This window comes from Melopsittacus undulatus, chromosome 5, assembly GCF_012275295.1.
Source record: "Melopsittacus undulatus isolate bMelUnd1 chromosome 5, bMelUnd1.mat.Z, whole genome shotgun sequence".
NCBI lineage: Eukaryota > Metazoa > Chordata > Aves > Psittaciformes > Psittaculidae > Melopsittacus > Melopsittacus undulatus.
In genome coordinates, this window is record NC_047531.1 from 80,317,489 (window position 1) to 80,339,464 (window position 21,976).

The 21,976-nt window shown below is 42.1% G+C and overlaps 1 protein-coding gene across 2 annotated transcripts in view; it reads left to right on the forward strand.

The window, feature by feature from the left end:
* Positions 1–1,980: 1,980 nt before the first annotated feature.
* SULT4A1 (sulfotransferase family 4A member 1) overlaps positions 1,981–21,976 on the forward strand; it is a 29,888-nt gene continuing 9,892 nt past the window's right edge. For both annotated transcript variants that reach the window (XR_004549652.1, XM_034063287.1), the window contains exons 1-4: positions 1,981–2,167; positions 18,830–18,960; positions 20,381–20,461; positions 20,577–20,703. Coding sequence is in view for 1 of the 2 variants with exons in the window: in XM_034063287.1 (XP_033919178.1) it covers positions 1,999–2,167; positions 18,830–18,960; positions 20,381–20,461; positions 20,577–20,703 (508 nt within the window). In the remaining variant the exon portion in view is untranslated. The remainder of the gene's footprint in view (positions 2,168–18,829; positions 18,961–20,380; positions 20,462–20,576; positions 20,704–21,976) is intronic.

Genomic DNA, 21,976 nt, shown 5'->3' on the forward strand with positions numbered 1-21,976 from the left:
AAGCATCTGAGATGGAAGGCAGCCATATGGAGTCCGCTGTGACAAGTTGCAGAAACTGCTGAAGGAGAGGGTGAATCGAATCAGTTTGCCGAGGTGAAAGCCATCCAGCTGGCCTTGGACGTTGCTGAATGAGAAAGGTGGCAAGCACTTTATCTCTATACTGACTCATGGATGGTGGCAAATGCCCTGAGGAGGTGGTTGCAGCAATGGAAGCAGAGCAACTGGCAATGCAGAGGTAAACCCATCCGGGCTGCTGCACTGTGGCAAGATATTACTGCCCGGGTGCAGAACCTGGTAGTGAAGGTACGCCATGTAGATGCCCACGCACCTAAGAGTGAGGCCACTGAGGAACACCAGAACAACCAAGTGGATAAAGCTTCTAAGATTGAAGTGGCTCAGATGGACCTATATTGGCAACGTAAGGGTGAATTATTTTTGGCCCAGTGGGCCCATGAAACTTTAGGCCATCAGGTCAGAGATGCAATATACAGATGGGCTCGTGATCGCAGGGTGGACTTAACAATGGACACTATTACCCTGGTTATTCATGAGTGTTAAACATGTACTGCAATTAAGGAAGCCAAGAGGTTAAAGCCTCCCAAGGTATAGAGGTGACAACCACGATGGGAACACAAACCAGCCCAGATTCATGCCCAGGCTGAAAGTCAAAAACACAGCACTGCACCAGCTACTAAGAAGGCGAAAAATGACTGATACTGCTAAAGCCAGGGTAGTAAGTTAATGGGTCAGCTCTGATGACTGCCTGAGAAGCCCAGGGAGCAAGTCAGAATTGGCAGGGGATGTGCTGGGCACCTGCCCAGTCAGGGGCTGGGTGCTCAGGCTGAAGCCCACCTGCCTGGTACTGTAATGAAAGCTGTTCCCCTACCAGATACAAAGAAATTGGTAAGAGGGGACCAGGAAGAAAAGCTTAGTGCATAAAAACAAGATATGGGTTTAAACCTGAACATTTAAATGTCCAAACAATCCTAGCAGCTGAAAACAGTGAGTGCATACCCCCTTCCTCACTGTCTTGTACACACACACCTGCACTGTGGCTGGCTCAGTGCAAGGATAAGGACTACCAGAAAGACATTGAAGGTGCTGGAGCAGGTCCATAAAATGGCAGCAAAGCTGGAGAAAGGCCTGGAGAATACATCTTATGTGGAATGGCTGAGGGAACTGGGGATGCTCAGTCTGGAGAAGGCTCGGGGGGGGGGGGGGGGCTTATTTTTTCTATGACATCCTGACAGCAGGTTGTGGTGTGGTGGGAGGCAGTCTCTTGTCCCAAGTAACAAGTGATAGGACAAGAGGTAACGGCCTCCAGCTGTGCCAGGGGAGGTTTAGACTGGACATTGGGAAACATTTCTTCACAGAAAAGGTGCTCAGACATTGGGACAGGCTGCCAGGGTAGTGGTGGAGTCACAGCCCCTGGAACTGTTCACAAACCATGTAGATGAGGCCATCAGTGACATGGTTTAGTGGTGGCCTTGGAAGTCCTGGGGTAATGGTTGGACTTAATGATCTTACAGATCTTTTCCAACCTAATCGATTCTATGACTCTGTGACTACCCAGTGCACCTGACCACAGCTGCTCACCGCCCAGCCCGCTATCTGCCCTCTTGTGCGGGCGGGCCCTGGCACTGCCTCACCACGGCTCAGCAGAGGTGACAGCAGGTCCCCCCAGCTCCCTCTGCCTCTGCCCACCCGGCCGCGGAACCATGTTTGTGAGGCGGCTCGGCCGGAGAGGAGAGGAGCCGAGGGCCTGGCAGGGTTGGGGGGGGCACAGCCCCTCAGACGCTGCTGCCGTTAGGGCCGAGCATGACATCACCGTGCGCGGGGCCCATGCGCCGCCGGCCCCGCGCCCCCTGCCGGTGCGTGCGTGGGGGCGTGCCGGGGGCTGGGGCTGCCGCGCCGAGCTCGCACCGCAGCCACCCCCCGCCCCACAGCTCAGGTACACCCCCTCCCCTCCCCTCCCCTCCGTGGCCAGCAGGAAAAAGGATGGCGGAGAGCGAGGCCGAGACCCCCAGCACGCCCGGCGAGTTCGAGAGCAAGTACTTTGAGTACAATGGGGTGCGGCTGCCACCCTTCTGCCGGGGGAAGATGGAGGAGATCGCCAATTTCCCGGTGAGGGACAGCGACGTCTGGATTGTCACCTACCCCAAATCAGGTAGGCGGGCTCCCTCCCATCCCCGCTGGGCTGCGGCTCCCAGGGGCTGGTTTGTCCTCTCCGCGTCCCACGCTCGCAGGGAGGAGCCTCCCGGGCCCGCTGTGGCTGTCCCCTCCCGGCCAGCGGTGTGCAGCGGCGGCGGGTCCCTGCGGGAGGGCCGGGACGAGGCCTGCACCCCACCGCCACTTGCATCTGAGGCCAGGCCGGCGGCCCCCGAAGCCCCTCAGAGTCGGGCCCCCTCCGCCCGCCCCCCGCCCTATGCGCCGGTGGGGGGTCCCAGCACTTGGGGGTACCCGCCGGGTTTAGGTACGCCGCCAGCGCTGCGTGCTGCCGCCAGTGGTCCTCAGTGCCGGTGTCCACCAGCTGTAGCACTCGGGGGTAAAGATGATGCTCCAGGCAAGGGAAAACTCGCTCAGTGTATATGTATTGTAGCAGAAATGTGTATTTCCACATACAGACTTCTGATGTGGTATACAAGTTTACTGTCCGTGCCCCAGCCTTCCGTATTGCGCTCCCGAGGCGGCCGCCCAAATCGTTGTGGGAGAACATGTGCTCAAAGTACGTTCTTGCTATGCTGTCTGAATTACCAGAAATATCTCCTGCTTGCAACATAAGTGTGCGTTTTTTCAGTGAGCACGTCCTTTGGCTGTTTTATACTCTTCGGTATCCGCTTTTAGTACCATATTTCTTCGTTTCTTATCCTCTCAGTTTCCAGGCAGAAATGTTGAAAGAGAATTAACATGGTCATAGTGCTGCCTGCAGAGGCAGACAATATGGTAGCTTTGTAACCCACCTGATAAAAATAGATAGACTCTTCCTTATCAAGTGACTTTTTACCTGACAATAAGATGATTTCTTCCTAGAAAATTCAAAGTTCACTGGTGATAACAGACGTTAGCTCTGTCAATACCCTTGAAATGATGTTTCAGTATCGTAGGCTTCTGGCTTACCTCATTGTTATATGAATGGCTAATGCTTTTCAATTTTTTGATGTGCTGTTTAATATTTTCTACAATGCACTATTATGTGTTCATTTCTCAAGCAATTTCATATATTTGTCTGCAAATCTCTGATATTTCATTACTAATGATGCTTTTAAAGACTGTCTAGAGCTTGTTAGATGCATACATTAGATAAGGGATAGTATGTAGACGGATGACCCCCAAAATGCTAGGATTAGCAGCAGGCATCTACATCTCTATTGTTCTTTTAAACTGTCTTCCTAATGCTCTACAGCATGCAGCAAGAACACTATTTAATTCTTTCAGATTTAAGATTTTAGTCTGTGAGTCTGGGTTTACAGTGTTATGTTAGTATTGCACTCCAGCTCCATACTGGCAGATCGTTAAACATCCTCAGCTAACCTCTCTTTCCAGCAGCCGGGCACAATGGAGCTAATACATCAGTGGGCAACAGCTTAGTTTTGATGGCTGTACAGTTGGCTGTGGAAAGCCAGATTGCATAATCATATTTAATTTGCTAATATTTTGTGAATATAGCAACATCATATTAGCTCTCCTGGGGCCCCAGCTAAGGGAGAACATTTACAAAGTTAGTGGCAATGCTTACTACAAGAGGATTTACTGACAGTTACTGTGGAACAAGGAAGACTTGACAACTGGGGCCCCAGAACTGAAGTTAGTGCTGTGTGGAGGAGCTGGGGGAACAGTCATGGGATCAAAATAGGGACCATGTTTTACTTTCCAGGAAAGAGAATACTTAAGTCTCAAGGAATCCTTGTTGTGGCAATAGGCTCTAGACAATAATGTCTGCAAGCTTGACCTTTAGATAGCCTGAAGTCTACTGAGACCCTTGGAACTTGTTTTGTGAACTGACCCTATGTGGCTTACAACTCAGTGCCTTATTTAGGGCTTCTGAATCAGTTATCAAAGGGTCTGCTGGCTAGGGACAGGCATGTTAGTAGAAATTAGGCTGCCCTAACATGTTCCCATTGATTTGCCAAGGTCATGCAGGAAATCTACAGCAAAGCCGAAATGTAAATACAGAACCCTGAGCTCTTCTGCATTACCTTAACTACAACTTTATCTTCCTGTCAGTAGCATTGACAAAGATTTTTCTGTTCACTGGAGCTAATTAGAATTTTCATAATGTTGCTGTAATCAAAAAAGTAGGTTTATGAAATAGATTTAATGCACAAAGTATAGTTTTTTTTGTAGTGAAATACTTTAAGGTTTTTATAGTCTGTGAAGGTAAAAATGGTTGTTATCTATATTCCATTAAATACATTTGAACAAAATTTCAGGAATATTTTTGACAATAGAATTTTAGGAAAAGAAAAATGCACCAATGTCAGATAGGTTAAATGAAGAACTCTTGTTCTTAAGGAAATCAGTTTTGTTCAGTGTTTCATCAGCTCTTCATGTGCACAGATTGTGGAAAACACACAAGTTGGTCTGCTAGATGTGTGAGAGGCCAGAGCTTCTAGCTCTTACTGAGGCCTGTGGTACAGTCTAATAGAAGAAGGCTTCATCAGTAGCTATTGACCATATATGTTGGTTTATCTGGCAATGAAAATACACAAGTGGCGTACAGAGTCAGGACTGCTTTAGTACTCCTACGGATCGATGCAGTAGTATGTATGCCATTTTGAAGATGTTTAAACTCTACAAGACAGGACAAAAGAGCTCTAAACATATGAAGTGGAGATAGTGCTTGGAAATAGAGATATTAGGAGTGACCCAGGAAAAAGCTGGTCCAATAATGGTAGGAAATTCAATGTACAGTGGCCTTACTGGAAATAATGTAATAAGCCTAATGGAAAATGACTGTGCTTTAATGTGATTTCCACTGATGGATGGCTAAATCATGATACTCCTTATATCTTTAATTATTCTTAACACCTGTGTCCAGTCAATGGTAACAGCTTTTGGGAGCTGCTGGACTAGAAGAAGCTTCTGCCTAAAATCCAGAGACTCCTTTAGTCATTTAAACATGTGAAAGAGCTTACATGCTTATGCATATGCTAGAGCTGTAATTACAGAAGTCCTTTTTATGATGATGCATAATTTAAAGTCAGGTGTGCTACCACTCTTGAAAAAATGCAGCCACAGGTTTCATCTTTCATGTAAGTTTTTCGTATAGAATGGGTAGGCTGAATGGGACGTGCTGAGATTTACAGTAGCTACAAGTTTAAAATGGAATACCATTCTTAATAGTATTAAATAATTGGAGTTTACAGAACAGATTGCTTCACAGATAAGATACAGATGCATCTCTCTCATAGCTTTTCTTGAACCTTCTCATACAGTGGGCTTTTTGTACCTTGCTTGAAAATTAAAATTCTCCTCTACGAACTTGAAATACAGAATTAATGCATAAGCAGATTCTTTCATGGTATTCCCTCAGTCACCATGACAAGATTAGCTGTCTGTTAAGGTCAATTATTTCAGTAGAATTAAGTCAGTCCCTAAATTATGGTATTGAGTCCAGGTTCGCTTGGTATTTTGCTATGTCTTATGATGCTAACCCCTGACTGTACGTGATCTGTCCATTTGCTTTACTCGTAAGTGGTGTACAGTAGCTCTCTTAATGCCATCTTCTATCTGAATGATTGTGCATTTTGCATTCTTGGGTCAAAGCCCACAACTTAACGCCTTTTGTAAAACTGGTAATTTGAAAAAGTGAGCTATTTACATTAGAAATGAAGCTGTCTATCCCACATTATTTTGCCAAATAATTTTCTGGAGTGTGGGAAAATGTCAGTTGTTGGGTAAATACCAGCCTCAAGTTCAGCCAGTTCATGAGAACTCTCCCATTTAGTGCCAGGCAACAGATCAGAAGAGCAAGTAGTGGATATGGACTTTACCTGGAGGTGCGTTTGTTTTGTTTTTGTTTTTAATTTATTGGTAGTATTTTGAATTTTCCTTGCAGCACTGGATTTTTATAACTACCCATTAAGTTGTAGGGAATATGATGGCTGATTCTAGGCCTTTGGCTTAATGAAATGCCAACAGTGAATTTACAGATCTGGTCAAGGACAGCTTGCCTGTGCGTACATTCATTGAGTTATCTTCTTTCACATTCTTTAACACTTACCTCCAGTGTTATATGAAACGAACCAGAGAAAGTTGAATTGAGTTGCCCATTGGTTTATTTGTTTGAAAGATTCTTTATGTGTAGAAGAAGGTCATGCTTCTCATTTCATCTCTTGGTAAACTGCATTGCACGCATTGTGGGTTTTCCGTCTCCTGTTCTGCATGCATACCACGCTTTTATCCTCTTCCATTTCCAGCACTCCTGAATCAAGCACTTCCTTTTGCTGGGATACTGGTATGCCCCTGTCCATTCCCTGGCTGATAGGAGGAGCTCTGTTCATCCCTGTTAATCTTTCCACGATGGGGACACTGTGTGCCCGAGGGTCTTCTTCTATTATGGGGAAATGGTTTGATCCATTGACCATTACACCAGTGACTTACAGCTGCTGGGTTGTGAGCCAGATCTAAAAAGTACAGTGTAAACCCCACTTTTCTTGTTTGTTTAATTCTCCACTAAAATAATAGACTTTCGCTCATCAACATATAGAAGTTTCTTTAATCAAACTCAGCACTCAAATGTTATTGTGCTTCAGGCAAAGGGAGTCTTGAACCACTGGGATGTAGACACTTTTAGCTTTCTTTGGGCTGAGAAATTGGCTTAAAGATTTTGTATTTCTGGCCTATTGTTCTGTCTCCTTCACTTTCCAATCAGTCTTAGCTGTCTGTGGGACCACGTTATAAAAATGTAGGTAAAATGTCTTGATTTAAGAAACATACTATAAGGGAAATGTACCAAATTACTATGCCCTGAGCGAGATCTTGCTTTGTTTGTCTTGTGCAATCCTGCCCTGCATATTTTCTGCAGATTCTAAAAAGCTCTTGGCATTGAGGTTATGTCTAGCAGTAAGATTGTTTTGTGGTTCTTTAGGTATTGTTGTACTGCACAATAATTTTCTTATTATTCAATATAAAGAGTAATACTGCTTGACTAAGATTACATGGCTACACAAGACCTATGCTTGCAGGGGTGTCCTGCAGCCTGAGGACATCTAACCCATCAGTTAATATACCTGCAGTTACCTGCCATAGCAATCACTGAGTAGCTGACAGGTCTGCACAGACCTACATGGATTAAATAGTATGTCAGGGAATCACTGTGCCTGTATCCTCTGTTACCTACCTGTAGGCATACCTCAGTTATGCCTTGGTAAGATGTACTTATTTAGTGCCCTGGCTTGCTGCCTAGCTAGCTAACATCTACTAGTGACCTCTGCATGATGTGACACACCGATAAGCCACACAAAGAATCCAATTCTTCTGGCCTACCCGGATATACATAGATCCAACACTGCTTAGTCTGTCCTGATTTGCACAATCACAAATGGGAGGAGAATCAGATTGAAAGGTTGCCCAAAATGTGCCCAGGCTGTGGGAGTTTCAGAGCTGTGGAGCTGTCAGATATAGTGACATGAGGCAGCTGCGATGGACTGCAGAGGTTTACCCTGGTACTGGCAAGTCTGATATAACCATATAGCATTGTAGCTGAAGCTCCTTAGTGAGCACGAGCATTCACGTGGATGTTTGAGTGTTAGCTTAGTTGACTTGCCTTAATTTCCAGAGTTCTCACATGGAAGTCCTCCCAAGAGTTTTGCTGATATTATTTTGTAATAAGTTTTGCAGTTGCAAAAGAGCTAGATTGTAGAATCATAGAATCAATAGAATCATAGAATAGTTAGAGTGGGAAAGGACCTTAAGATCATCTAGTTTCAACCCCCCTGCCATGGATATTGTGAGGTTGGCTTAAAAATCAATAGATTTGTACACAAAATACATTTAGGATTCTTTTCCTTTGACCTCTGTTTTTTTAGGAAATATACACACTCCTGAGCTCCTCCCTGTGACATGGAATGATAGGAAACCTCTGTTACTTTCATGAATGTGGATGAACAAGTTAATGTCTTTAAAATCAAAATATAGAATTTAACTTTTACAATAACATCACAGTTACTTGGTTTATCTATTAAAATTTTAAAGGTCAGACGTCATTCTGTTTTAATGTGATATGAATGTGTATTAGTTCTCATACTAGCTGGCCAGAAAGAATGGACTTCTTATGCAAACAGAAAGGGAACAGCAAACTGCATTGAGCAATGGAGATGTTTTGTGAGCTGTCCTTTTAGGAATGGATGTATTGGGTTCATATTTGAATCTGGTTTCATGCTCTTGGTGACTGAAGTCATGTTCCTTTCACCAATTAGAAGAGTTTATACTCTGCAGCTTAAACTCACTCTGTTGAGTACCACTCAAGTGCTGAAGTAATAGCTGTAGACAAGTGTTTCCTTGTGTTAAGGCCTCTGGGTTTCTGTACTTTAAAAATCCTTTTGAAACGGGTCTATCTTTTGTTTATCTTCTGTTTGCATAGCTCAAAATTCCTTCTGGTATTGACTCAGTCTTAAATACTGCTAGGCAAATAAATGAGAAGTAAAAGCATCAAATAATAAGTAATTGAAGACAATGTCAAGTTTGCCACTGATGCATTTGATTTGATTTCAGTGGGAGTAGAACTGAATAGGTTCTTACTGCCGCAAACAGGAAACAAAGGTGGAGAAGAAAAGTATTATTGTGGAGGAAAACTCGTTTTTGTTACCTAGCTAGCTGTGTTTCTGTTGAGCTTTTTATCAAACCAGTGAAGAGATGTTACTAGAGACAGAACAGATGGGTCCAAAGAGGAAAAGTTCTCCAGCTACCTAACAGGTTTTGCTCAGTCTTTTTGCAAATGTAGTGTAATTGCTTCCCTGCTGTGTAGTGCAGAACTCACACTTTTTGAAAGCTGGTTCAGGGAAAAAAAGAAAAGATTTTACTCAGTGTAAAAAGCTATTCTGGACATGTGAAATTACTGTTGACTGCATTAGATGATAATGACCTCAAAGACTAAAGATTAGAAAATTATGTAAGTCAGCCAAACCCAACAGCCAATCATAGCAAAGGTACTAATGAAAGGATGCAAAATCATAGAATCATAGAATCATAGACTCATGGAATAGTTAGGGTTGGAAAGAACCTTAAGATCATCTAGTTCCAACCCCCCTGCCATGGGTTAGGGACACCTCACACTAAACCATGTCACTCAAGGCTCTGTCCAACCTGGCTTTGAACAGCACCAGGGATGGAGCATTCACAACCTCCCTGGGCAACCCATTCCAGCACCTCACCACCATAACAGTAAAGAATTTCTTCCTTATGTCCAGTCTAAACCTCTGCTGTTTAAGTTTCAACCTGTTACCCCTTGTCCTGTCACTACAGTCCCTAATGAATAGTCCCTCCCCAGCATCCCTATAGCCCCCCTTCAGACACTGGAAGGCTGCTATGAGGTCTCCACGCAGCCTTCTCTTGTCCAGGCTGAACAGCCCCAACTTTCTCAGCCTGTCTTCATATGGGAGGTGCTCCAGTCCCCTGATCATCCTCGTGGCCTCCTCTGGACTTGTTCTAACAGTTCCATGTCCTTTTTATGTTGAGGACACCAGAACTGCACACAATACTCCAAGTGAGTTCTCACAAGAGCAGAGTAAAGGGGCAGGATCACCCCCCTTGACCTGCTGGTCACACTCCTTTTGATGCAGCCCAGAATACGGTTGGCTTCGTGGGTGTAAGCACACACTGCAGCTGGCTCATGTTCATTTTCTCATTGACCAACACCCCAAGTCCTTCTCCGTGGGCTGCTCTGAATTTCCTTTTTGCCCAACCTGTAGCTGTGCCTGGGATTGCTCTGACCCAGGCATAGGACCTTGCACTTGGCATGTTTAAACTTCATGAGGTTGGCATCAGCCCACCTCACAAGTGTGTCAAGGTCCCTCTGGATGGCATTCCTTCCCTCCAGCGTATCAATGGAACCACACAGCTTGGTGCTCGAACATTGGACTGAATTAGATTAAGCACACATAATTTTTCATTCTTACTATGCAGTCAAAAGAGTTTTTGCTCCTGGTGGGCACCGTAGGGATTCATATACCCTGTGGAACTACCCCCTATATTGTCCCATCAGTGCTGCTTCAGAAGTGATGCAAGGTTTGGTGTACTACTGGGTATGTGGTATGACTTTTTGGCTGAAGATTCCATGACCTTGGAGAAGTTATATAATCTTTTTGTCTGCATTTTCCACTGCAAGCATGTGGATGTATTTCTTCTCTACTGGAATATATTATGAAAAGAAATTCTCTTGGACAAAAAGTGTCATCTATATTTTTGTAGGGGAACAAGCAAATTATGGCTCTGAAAGTGAATTAAGCATCTAGGTATTAAAGCTGAGCATGTAATAATGCTAGTATGTAGGAATGTGGTTTTCCCTGCAGTGTGAGGGAGCAAAGAATGGAGAATTGATAACATGAATAACATAAGAAGGCTGCTTGGAGACCTCATAGCAGCCTTCCAGTATCTGAAGGGGGCCTGTAAAGGATGCTGGGGAGGGACTCTTCGTTAGGGACTACAGTGATAGGACAAGGGGTAACGAGTTCAAACTTAAACAGGGGAAGTTTAGATTGGATATAAGGAAGAAGTTCTTTACTGTGAGGGTGGTGAGGCACTGGAATGGGTTCCCAAGGAAGTTGTGAATGCTCCATCCCTGGTGCTGTTCAAAGCCAGGTTGGACAGAGCCTTGAGTGACATGGTTTAGTGTGAGGTATCCCTGCCCATGGCAAGGGGGTTGGAACTAGATGGTCTTAAGGTCCTTTCCAATCCTAACTATTCTATGATTCTATGAATCAGCCAGTATCTCATCATTTTGACCCTGTTTAGAGTTTTTATACCACCTTGGAGAATCTAGGCAGGTAGGGCACCAGAGCTAAAATGATTATAGTTATGTATACCAGTCTTTTACAGAGTCATACAAAAGAAATAAACCATTTGTGTCATGTGTTAATTCTTTAATGTATTGTAAAAGCAGAAGCAAGAGAAGTGCTTTGCTGTGTATGCATGCAGGCAAGACATCTGCATGTTAGAGGAAACGGTCCATCATTATGACATCTCAGCCAGGCTGGGCTATAAGCTTAGGAAAGGTGCTCTGAGGGGAGTGAAGGAACACCAGGAAGGAAGCATATCATGGGGCTGAATGTGTAGGAGAGGTTTAGATGAGTGAGGCAGTGGCTGAGATAGGAAAGTATAAAGCGAGCAACGCTGGAGAAACAACTGAGGATGGATTTTTGTCACTAAATGCCAGAATCGATCTATAATAAAAAAAAATCCAAGCTGATTTCATATGCTGTTGCACACCTGCTCTTTATAGTGCATAATATGAAGGCCATCATCATTTATAAGACTGCAAGTCCTAGATGTGTAATGACATTAGATCACCTTAGAGGACATAAGACAGTGGTGCTGAATTAGCTCTTCACTGCATTCACTGTGTGCAGAATAAATTCGTCTAAAGCAACAAAATGAGACAAGCATGAAGTTGGTGAGATGAGAATCATGCTCAGAAGACACACTGACTGTACATAGGATCATAGAATAGTTAGGGTTGGTAAGGACCATGTAGTTCCAACCCTGCTGCCCTGGGACATGCAGCAGAACAGATCTGGCAGTATGCTGGCTGCTTTGCAGTGTTCTGTGGATGCAAAGGAATCGTAAACCCAGGTTAATCATCCAGTAAAACACCTGTTTACTGCTGATCAGGGTTGCTAAAGTATCACAGGACAGCTACAGGCGTTGCAAAAATTGGATTGCTTTATGCTCGTATAGCTGAAGTGCACATTAATAATTATCAGTGTCAATGCTTCAGTGATCACCAGTGCTTTTTATCAGAAAGAGTGTGTTCTTTTCAAGGAGTTTGCTGCAATACTGAGAAAACCTGTGGTGATATAGATTGGCTGATCCTCTTTTATGTTTCCAGTTGGATTTATTTCCATTTCTAATTCTGAAGAGCAGAATACAAATAGAGTATAAATAGCTGTAGTTTGCCTAAAACTGCAATTCAGCAGACAGAGGGAATGAATGACTGTGTGCTAAATACGAGTGAGGTCATAGGTACCTTGCGAAGAATGGTTTTGTGTAGGGCATCTATGATTTGAGGAGGATTCTGTTTGAGACAAAATGCTTTACTCCCTGACCTAGGACAACCACTAACTGATGAAACAAGCTGAGTAGTTTCATGCATAAAGAGTAAACAATGTTTCTTGAAATTCTGAAACAAACGTGCTGCTTTTTTGTATTCTGTGTAAAACTCCTATATGCAATGGTTTCACATTATACTATTGATGTGCTGGTGTCTCTCATCTAATGTATGAAAATGCACATTAATATGTAGGCAGGTTTTGCCTATCAGTTTTCCTGGAAGGGAATTATAGTTATGGATGAGGCTGCCTTATTTTGGTAAATGGATCTCTCTGGATGAGGGTTCAGTTATTCTGTATGTCCTCCCAGAGAGGTGGTAGGTGTGAAACATACTGCATTGCTTGCCTTGCTGTATGGAAGTGGAGATGTCTCCACAATCAGTGCCTCGTCTGAGATGCACTGTGGTCAATACTATGCTTTTTATCGTGCCCTCTATTGAGTAGTTAGTGTGCTAATGTAATGGAGAATTAGGACTCAGGCCATTTTTTAAAAATAGTACTAATGCATTAGCAAAAAAGAACACTGTTTTGTAAATTCATTAAAGCAGTGCTTTAGGATACTGTACACAATAGCAATAATTCTGTAGATAATACATGTATGTAAACAGTTCCGTGACATTTTTTTACCAAACAGAAAGTACATTTTAGTCCTAAATAGAATATGGTTTTCATAGTTTGTTGTTTACAGCCTGTAGTGAAACACATTTGAAACAACTTGGACTTAATGGACCTAAGTCTGCATTCTCTTAGTCTGGTGAAAGACAAACAGAATTTAGCCTGTTGGTTTTGCTTTAAAAGCCAGAAGCTGCAAGTGGAAGAATAAACTGAGTAATAAGTCTAAAAATCCAAGATTCTGCTTACTTAATGTTACTGGAAATCATGCAGGGAACATTTGTGTAAAATTCCATCTTACTCATGCTGTCGCCATCAGTTTCAGAAGATCTGGATTCTGTTTCCTCATGTTCCAGAGTCCCTTGACAGGTTGCTGTTGAACTTAGGGGCATTTAGGCCATTATAATGGGCATTAATCTTAGAGGATGAGTATTGAGTACTTTCTGAAAATTGGGCCCTCTAATACATGTTTAATTGGTCAATCAAAAATACTGATAATGTAACATCACAATTTCTGCCTTTATTCTGAATCCTGAGTCCCATCTAGGAACAGAAGAATTGGAAAATGCGGTATCAAGGTCTATATGTGACTTCTAACAATAAAACCTGTTGGATTTATTATTGAAAACTATTAGAGGGTGAAGATGACTCTGTCATACTCACCTGCAGATATACACTGAAATTGGTGAAAGTGAAATGAGCTTGCAGGCAATTAGAACAATGATGTGGGGAATTGCTTTACAGCACTTGCTAGGCCAATCTGATGGCTTTAGCAGCCTCATTTTTAATGAGCACTTGTATCTACCAATGCTGTGAAAAACCCATGAGTTACAATGGGTCCATTGTATTGTATTAGCTGACACTTCATCAAGCATGGGTAGATAAACAAAGTGCAACTAATTGGGAGTGCTAGAATAGTGTTAGTATTAAGATTAGTATTTCTTTATTTTATTTTCCAATGTGGTTTCCAAACAAGGAGGGAATAAAAGGTATATAGCAAAGACCTTTGCATCCTCAAACTTCAGGTTTCTCCAATGTTAGCTGAAACACAGGGCAGAAAACTGAAATATTGGGCATGACATCCTGTGGTATGGAATACCTCTTTGGCCAGTTTGGGTCAGGTGTCCTGTCTCTGCTTCCTCCCAGCTTCCCCTCCTCCCTGGCAGAGAATGAGACTCAGAAAGTCCTCGGTCAGAGTAAACATTGCTGAGCAACAAGTAAAAACATCAGTGTTATCAGTCTGGCTCTCAGGCTGAGAGTCAAAACCACAGCACTGCACCAGCTACCAAGAAGGAGAAAAACGACTGCCAGTGCTGAACCCAGGACACTCATCACAGATGTTTCCCATCTGTGATAAACTGGAACACTGTTTTATTTTGAGGTGTTGTATTGACATAACAAAAGAACTTGTCAGGGAAGACAAGTTCATACTTCATATTCTCAGGTACATACAGTGCACTGAAGTTCCTCAGATGCTGAGTGGCTCAATTTTAGTTGGAAGTAGATAAATGTAAATGAATTACACATCTGTTTTGGCAATGTGACCTTGGAGGTAACAGGGCCAGCAGTCTTCCTCCAGGATTAAATGTAGATCTGCTGCAGTTAGAAGAAGGAAAAGTAGAATTGCTGGGTACTTCTGAATGTTGCATCTGGTGCCTCATGCCCAAAGGCTGACAGATTAATCCTGTTTGTCAGTGACTGATTACTCCTTTGTACAATACCAAGTGAGGCATGCATGTACATGCATGTGTTTCCAACAACACAAAGAGAAAATGATGGAAAATGCTAGATCCACTGATTGTCTCCAGGAAGAACCTTGAGTTCATACGCATACATGCTAGCTTTTCACTTAGTGACCTAATCCTTTAATTTCACTTAAGTATTATTAACCCTCAAGTGAAAATAAATCATTGTTGGCAGCCAGGCCAGAAAATTTTTCTTTAGCTTCCTTTTTGTCAGCAAGTATCATAATTTTCTCTTATACTAAGAAAGTTTCTGTGACATTTAGATCTAGTCAAGTTTTGAGATAGACTGGGATTATTGGAGGTTATTCCTATCATCTTCTTTGAAAATTGCAGTTTCTACAATTTACTCTAGGTTCCACCCATAAACTGGTGGCTCTTGCACATCTCTGCAGACATCAGTTTAAGTCAGTTGGTTCATATGGTTAATATCTGTATGCTTTATACACAGATGGGGATTTAGGGGCTACAACAGAAGACTCACATTAAACCTCCTGTGGGTGGCAAATTTAATAAATTATGCTAGCTCCAGTCTAGGCTTAGGCTTCTCATCACATGCACAGATATAGTACCCCAGTTTGTTTGGCTTTCCAGCCAGCTGGTGTTCCCAGGGGCTAATAAGTCTTGCCCTAGCAGCTAGGTCTGGAATTTGGGATGCCATTTGTCTGTTGCTAGGCTAAGCCATCATTTCTTAATCAAGAGAATATTCAGCTCTGGTATCTGTAATTTATCTTCAGTTGTTTTCGATCCTCACAGAGATGTGAGGAGGTTATATATATCTGATTACATGCATAAAGGTTTTTAGCTTATTTTTTTTTAACAAAAAAGCATATGGTTTGTTTGGTTTTTTAAGATAGGAGATCAGGTCAGTGATAATTTTTTTAATGTATCATTGGGAATGTGAGAGATAAATGTGTGAAATAAATGGGAATGTGTGAGATAAATGGTAATTGACTACGGGTGACAAGTTAAAAAAAAAACAGTGCTGTCCAAAGTTAAATCTCTAGTTTTCATTTGCATTAAGACCCTAAAAATCCTAAGCAGAGTAATTGAGTGCTAATGTGGGAAAAAGTCAGGCTAATATGGTGACAGAAGCAAAAACTAGCACAGAATTCATGGGTAAGAGAAATTTGGACCAGTGGTCCTACTGCAGGTGCAGGGAGGAGAGATTCTAACCTGCTGGATGGCCAGAAGCCAGATGTCTGAACTGTCAGCTTGCAGTTCTCCCCTTTGTAGAAGAGAGATTGCAGAAATGCTGTTTCCTGTGTGAATTGGAATAGGATGGTGGAATATGAGCAGCACTATATACGTGACTACAGTAATTTGTGTGAGTGCTAATAATTAGCCTTGAGGATTACAGATTTAAAGCACCGTTTTAAAGAGCTTGTACCGGAGGTATTTATTTTTCTTCTTGAATACCCACCATGTGATAACTCTTTCAATGAATGACTGGTTTTGATGGAAGCCCATTTAGATCAAGACTTCTGAGTTTTCAAAGCCCCACTTCTTTATGAATCAGAACCCTTCTTCCCCATGCTTCTGTCCTGCTCTCTTTTGGGCCACGTGTAGGCGGTTTGGGTGACAGTTCAACTGGGAGCACGCCTTAAAACCCAGCTCCCAGAGGTAGCAGTTGATGCAGTAGTCCAGGAAGAGATTAGTTCTTCTATGGGACCCTGAAGATACAAAAGCCTGACCCCTGGCTGTACTGAAGAATTTGATGGAAGTCTTGTGCTTTATCAGGCTGGGAAGTGAAGATTTCCATGGTGGCAGAGGCAGAAGCCTGTGAGTTCTGGCCTCAGGAGGAAGGCTTCTGCTCCCCCTGCAGATATGCAATTTCAGTTCCATGGGTGCAGATGTGGGGCTGGAGCTCTGCCCAATAAAGCATCTGAGCCTGAGAAAGAAGGCTGGTGGCAATGGGTGACTGTGAAGGATGGAGTCCTCATCTGTCAACCCAACCTGTGTTCTAGGGGATGTTTTCTGCTTGCCAAGGGCTCAGATCTGGGATGTTGTAGACACACTGGTTGGGCTTGTCCAGCCCCTGGGCTATCACTCACTTCAGGTGAGCATCAGTGATACAGTCAATGGCACCCGGAGCGTATGCGTTATGGCTATAAGTTTTCACAGGTCGTGACTGAGGACATGTGGCCCAGATGGTTTTCTCATTTATGGGATAGGGCTGGAGAAAGAGTGGACAGACCCTGTAGGTCTGCAACTGTTTGCATATTTGGTGTCATAATTTACCCTGCTCTTGCGGGGGGGTTGGACTAAATGATCTTTTGAGGTCCCTTCCAACCCTCGGGATTCTGTGATTCTGTGTCAACAGCAAGGGCTGGGCTTTTATGACTATGAGATCTTCTTTGGGGATCAAAGGTGCCTACAAAGCAAGGTGATCTTCCTGATCAAGTGGGGCAAAACCATCACAAGAATGACAGGGGAGGGCAGTGAGGAACCACAGCAGGTTTTGCACATTATGTGAGGGAACTTTGCCTTGGGACCAAACAATGAGCTGGCTCATATTCAGAGGCACAATGGAGAGGGCTGCTTTTTGCTTGCAGAGCAGCTAGTAGCAAACTGTTACAAAGTCCTAGTGGTGCTATTTTCCCCATACAGTTACTCCTTTTCCTTTCATGGAACAACCTTGCTGTAATAGCATTTTTCTTTGCAGGTGGAATTGGAAATACAGAAATAAATTATGGAGATCCAGGGTGTCTCCTGTCAGAATAAATATTTAATGAGAACAAGGATTGTGCTCATTCAGAGTCACGAGGACTGATACTGAAGTACTATATGTATGTTAATTTTAATGTATAAAATATATGGTTGGACTTAGAAATGCAGAGTGAACAGCCTCAGGGGCAAGTGTGCATTAAGTCTGTGACAGCTGTCTCTATGGGTGATGATAATGTAGAAGAATCTTCTTTTTGTAGCCATTTTAATTTATCCACGAATCAGTCAGTAAATGGAGGCATCTTAAAGTACTTACTCTCCAAAGCAATTCTTGGAGGCATGTGTTCTTTCATGTTGTATGCAGGCAGTGTTCACTCTAACTAGCTTTGCTTAACTCTTCCTAGGTCAGATTAAAAAAATACATGAATAATGACATACTGGTGTTCTTTGCATTGGAACAATGTACAGAATTCATACAAAACATGTTTGTTTGTGTGTACATCCATGCTAGTTAATATGAATTAACTAGTGATTGTTGTACTCACAAGTTACTTTCAAGTTAAAATGAGAATTAAAGGCATGATCTGAGAGTTTTCAGCTTATCTTTCCAAGGACATGGGATGGTGAAGTGGGCTTGGGCTTTGTAAAGAGTTCTGGAACCATTACTTGTTCTGTTAGGCAAAATGAAAGAAAGAATAAATTCCAGTGTCATTTTCCTTATTGCTCACAACTCCTGAATAATTGGTCTATTTATCACAGTATCCAGTATGTCCCATGCCTGTGTGACTTGTCATCTAAACTGGGGGGTCCCTTCCCTGCTAGCTCGCTTTGTTCTCCTCTCATTCTGTTCCTTCATCTCACCAAAAGCCTGAGCCTTTCTCTTCATAAGCCTCTGTCAAGTATTGCTGAACTTTTGTTTGCCTGTTTTGAGGATTTCCTACCTGCCTGAAGGTAACTTGAAATGTTTTTTTCTGTTCGAACTTATATTTGGAATACATATTAGTTTTTCAAAGCGCAGTCATTAGGACTGTAATATCTAATGGTTGATTTGTCAGTGTCCTCAGAGGTATAAATAGACTCCTAACATTGCGTAGTAATTGCCTACAATTTAGAATAGAGGACACCGTCAGTCTCCCAGTACGGCCACTAATGCATTTTGTGAACATGGATGATCTCTATCTGCATCATTTTTTTTTATTTCTAAAATGGAAACAGTAGTATTTTGCCAATAACATTTACAGGGGAAAAAACTTACTTTTTTCCTTTTTTTTTTTTTAAATGCTTTCTAATTCACAGATTAAATGATTTGGAGACAAACAGAGAAATTATTTTTGAAGAAAATTCTCAGGTCTTCTGTGTGAAAGGAGATCTCCATGCATTTAAAATAAACTAAGGGACATACTACATTAAAACAGTAGTTACAGATGTAGTTCACAACAGACTGTTAAGGACAAAAGTTACCATTATTACTATGTCTAGGTCTCCCTTCATATGCTTCTGTTTAGATAAGAACTGTAATACAATCTGTTCTCTTTCATGCAGGCACAGGCTTGCTACAAGAAGTGGTATATCTAGTGAGTCAGGGAGCTGATCCAGATGAGATTGGACTAATGAATATAGATGAACAACTTCCAGTCCTAGAGTACCCTCAGCCTGGTCTGGACATCATCAAGGTACAATTTATTGCAAAGAAAGTCTTTCAGCATTTGGGTATCTTTTTCCTCTGTTCCATGTTTATCACTTCATTTCATCCTGCGTTGTCCTTTTCATCACTGGACTTGCAGAGTTTGTTGGAATGATTCCATGTATTACTAGGTTATTTAAAAATTGCTTTTATTAGGCTTTGTTATCGTGTAATGCTTTAGAAGTTTCTCCATGTCCTAAATATCTTGGCAGTGGGTTCTCTGAATAGAAGTTCTAGGCTTCCCTTCAGTAGGCAAACAGAAGCTGCCCAAATGAGGCAAATTTTCTTTAATTCCTTCCCTGAATTTGCAAAAGAATAACTACAGATATAGAGATCTATGGATCTATAGACTCACTGCTCTGAATTTACATATCTAAATCCTCAGTGTCCCAGGATTTGTAGATCTACAGACTCTGTACATGTAGTTTGAGGAGTTTGAAATACTCTGCATGAAATGACACACTATTAAGAATCACTCAGAGACTAATGCCATGGCATGTGTGATCTTTTCACTGCTGCAACTAGTAATGATACAGGCATATCTTGGAATGATTAGGCAAAGTATGGGACTCCATCCTGTAACAGCTACAGCGCTTGTTGAACTGAGCTAGCACAGATAGATTTTTAGCTGCTTCTGGTCAATGACAACTGTGGCATCAGCCTGTTTTAGGCTGAGGGTATTGAGAGGTTGGAGGTTGCTTTTCTTTTCATCTCTGTGACACCTAGTCAAATGAGACCTTAATGCTACATTGATGCAAGTAAGTGGTGGTAATAGTGAGAGGTTTAGTTTCAGATTATGATTGTTATCTATACAATGTGCTAGCAACTTGATCCAGTATGGATTTATGCAGGTTTTAACTACTAGAAGATGATTTGTGTCATAAGATGATTTTATATCAAATTATAGAAAAATGCTCTGAAAGATGTTCACAAATTCAGATAAACATTTGGGTTGTCTGGGCCTACTTCTGAAGATCAATAAATTGCAAAAGTAAAATTTTTAAATTAAGAAGTTAGAGGTAGGGTTTTGAGAGCTTCTGATATTTTTCAGGGAATTTTAGTGGAAGCATCACTGGAAACAAAGCTAATTTCCTACTAAGAATCTTCAACTATGACACTCTTTTCCTGAGAGGTTCCTACAAATGGAAGTATTTTGAAAACAAAAGATGGGGGAGAAAACCCCCAAACCAACAAAAGACCTCAACACATTATCTGGCCCTTCAATATTAAAAAACCAGATGTAATTTCCTGACCTAATTTCTAGTCCCTGACCCCTATTAATTTAAGAAGTGAATTTGTGTATGAGACTCACTGTAGTAAAAGACTTCAAGCATGATAGTTCAGGACAGCTCAGGATGTGCCAAAACCTAATGCATGGTAAGAAATGTTTCTGTCTGCTTGTATTTTAGGAACTGACATCTCCTCGCCTTATAAAAAGCCACCTACCATATCGGTTTTTGCCTTCAGACCTCCATAATGGCAATTCAAAGGTAAAAATGAAATTAAGTCATATTTGTTTTGGCAGCAGTTGTTTAAGTGCTATGGGAAACAGGGTTGGAGGGGAAAAGCTTTCAATAAGATGGTTTTTTTTTTCCCCTGTCATAGGTAATATACATGGCTCGCAACCCCAAAGACCTGGTGGTGTCTTATTACCAGTTTCACCGATCCCTAAGGACCATGAGCTACAGAGGAACGTTTCAGGAGTTCTGCAGAAGGTTTATGAATGACAAGTGTAAGAGCTGTTATCTCTGCACATACTATTACACATTTATTTTCATCCCTGCATTCCTTCTGCAAGTACAGAAATTAACTGGATAAAGGTGTATTTGTTTTGCATATACAGCCAGGAGGTTGCTACAGATAGTGCTACGTAGATTTGTCCATGCAAAATATGACCATACCTTGTAAATAATTGCCTTACAACATTTGACCCCCATGGGCTAAGCAGTGTACTACTTAGCTTGGTTAAAATGCTGATCTACTCTTCTAAAATTCAGTTTGCAAGGTACCAGTTACCTTGTGAAAAGTGGTGGATACTCCCAGCATCATTTGATTTCCATTGTACCTTATTGTTAGTTACATCTCAGGAGTCCTTCTGATCTTCAAGGATTTTGTGGTTTTTTTTTTTTCCGATAATTCATTTAACACTTTCACTTAATCCAAAATCTCAATGTTTGTCCCATGTAAGATACCATTTAACACATAAAAATTACTAGTTTGTGTGAGATTGCTGTGGAGTACATTAGTAAGTTGAAGTGATCCCCTGCAAGAAGGCAGTTGCAGTCTGCTGTTGTCTGACAAGTACACCTCTATAATAAGAATATGCTAACCTGCTTTACAGCAACTTATCAGCTGCTCACCCAGTAACTCCTTTGAGCAAGGGCTGTTTCATGGCGCACCCACCCACTGTGCTCCCACTCAGGCTTCACTGCCTTAAGGAGCTCCATGGCACTAGCTCAGTAAATTTACAGGGAGGGCAAGCCCTGTGTTCTCACATAACTGGCTGCCACTGGGCTTTTTGCCAATGGGTTGCCACACTTTCTAACTAGGAATAGAAAAAAATAATTACTGCCTTCTGTTTCCCTACAAAATCTTCTCTATGATATCTTAATGTGACACTAAGAATTCACTGGGTACCTTGTGCTCTGAGAGCAGGATCTCCTTTAGATCCACTGCAGTGAACTTCCCTTCAGCCTGGAATTTGGAGGAGTTGATGCTAAAAGAGCTGTATGACATTAAAGGGAAGACTGTATAATACTAAAGGGAAGAAAAAAGTAAAAGCATATCAGTGGAGGTTATTTAACGGACCTTAAGTTTGTGCAGGGTGGATAAATGTTCTTCCATTCCATCCCACCTTCAGCTTTTATTTTTACATTTGCTGAGAATGGAATGTTTGTCTGAAGCCCATGGTCAGGAACTTCTAGACTGGAGACATGAAGGATGCATTAGAGGGTCTTCTAAGATAGGAGAAAGGTTCTGTACTCTGTTTGCTATAAGTGTCCCAG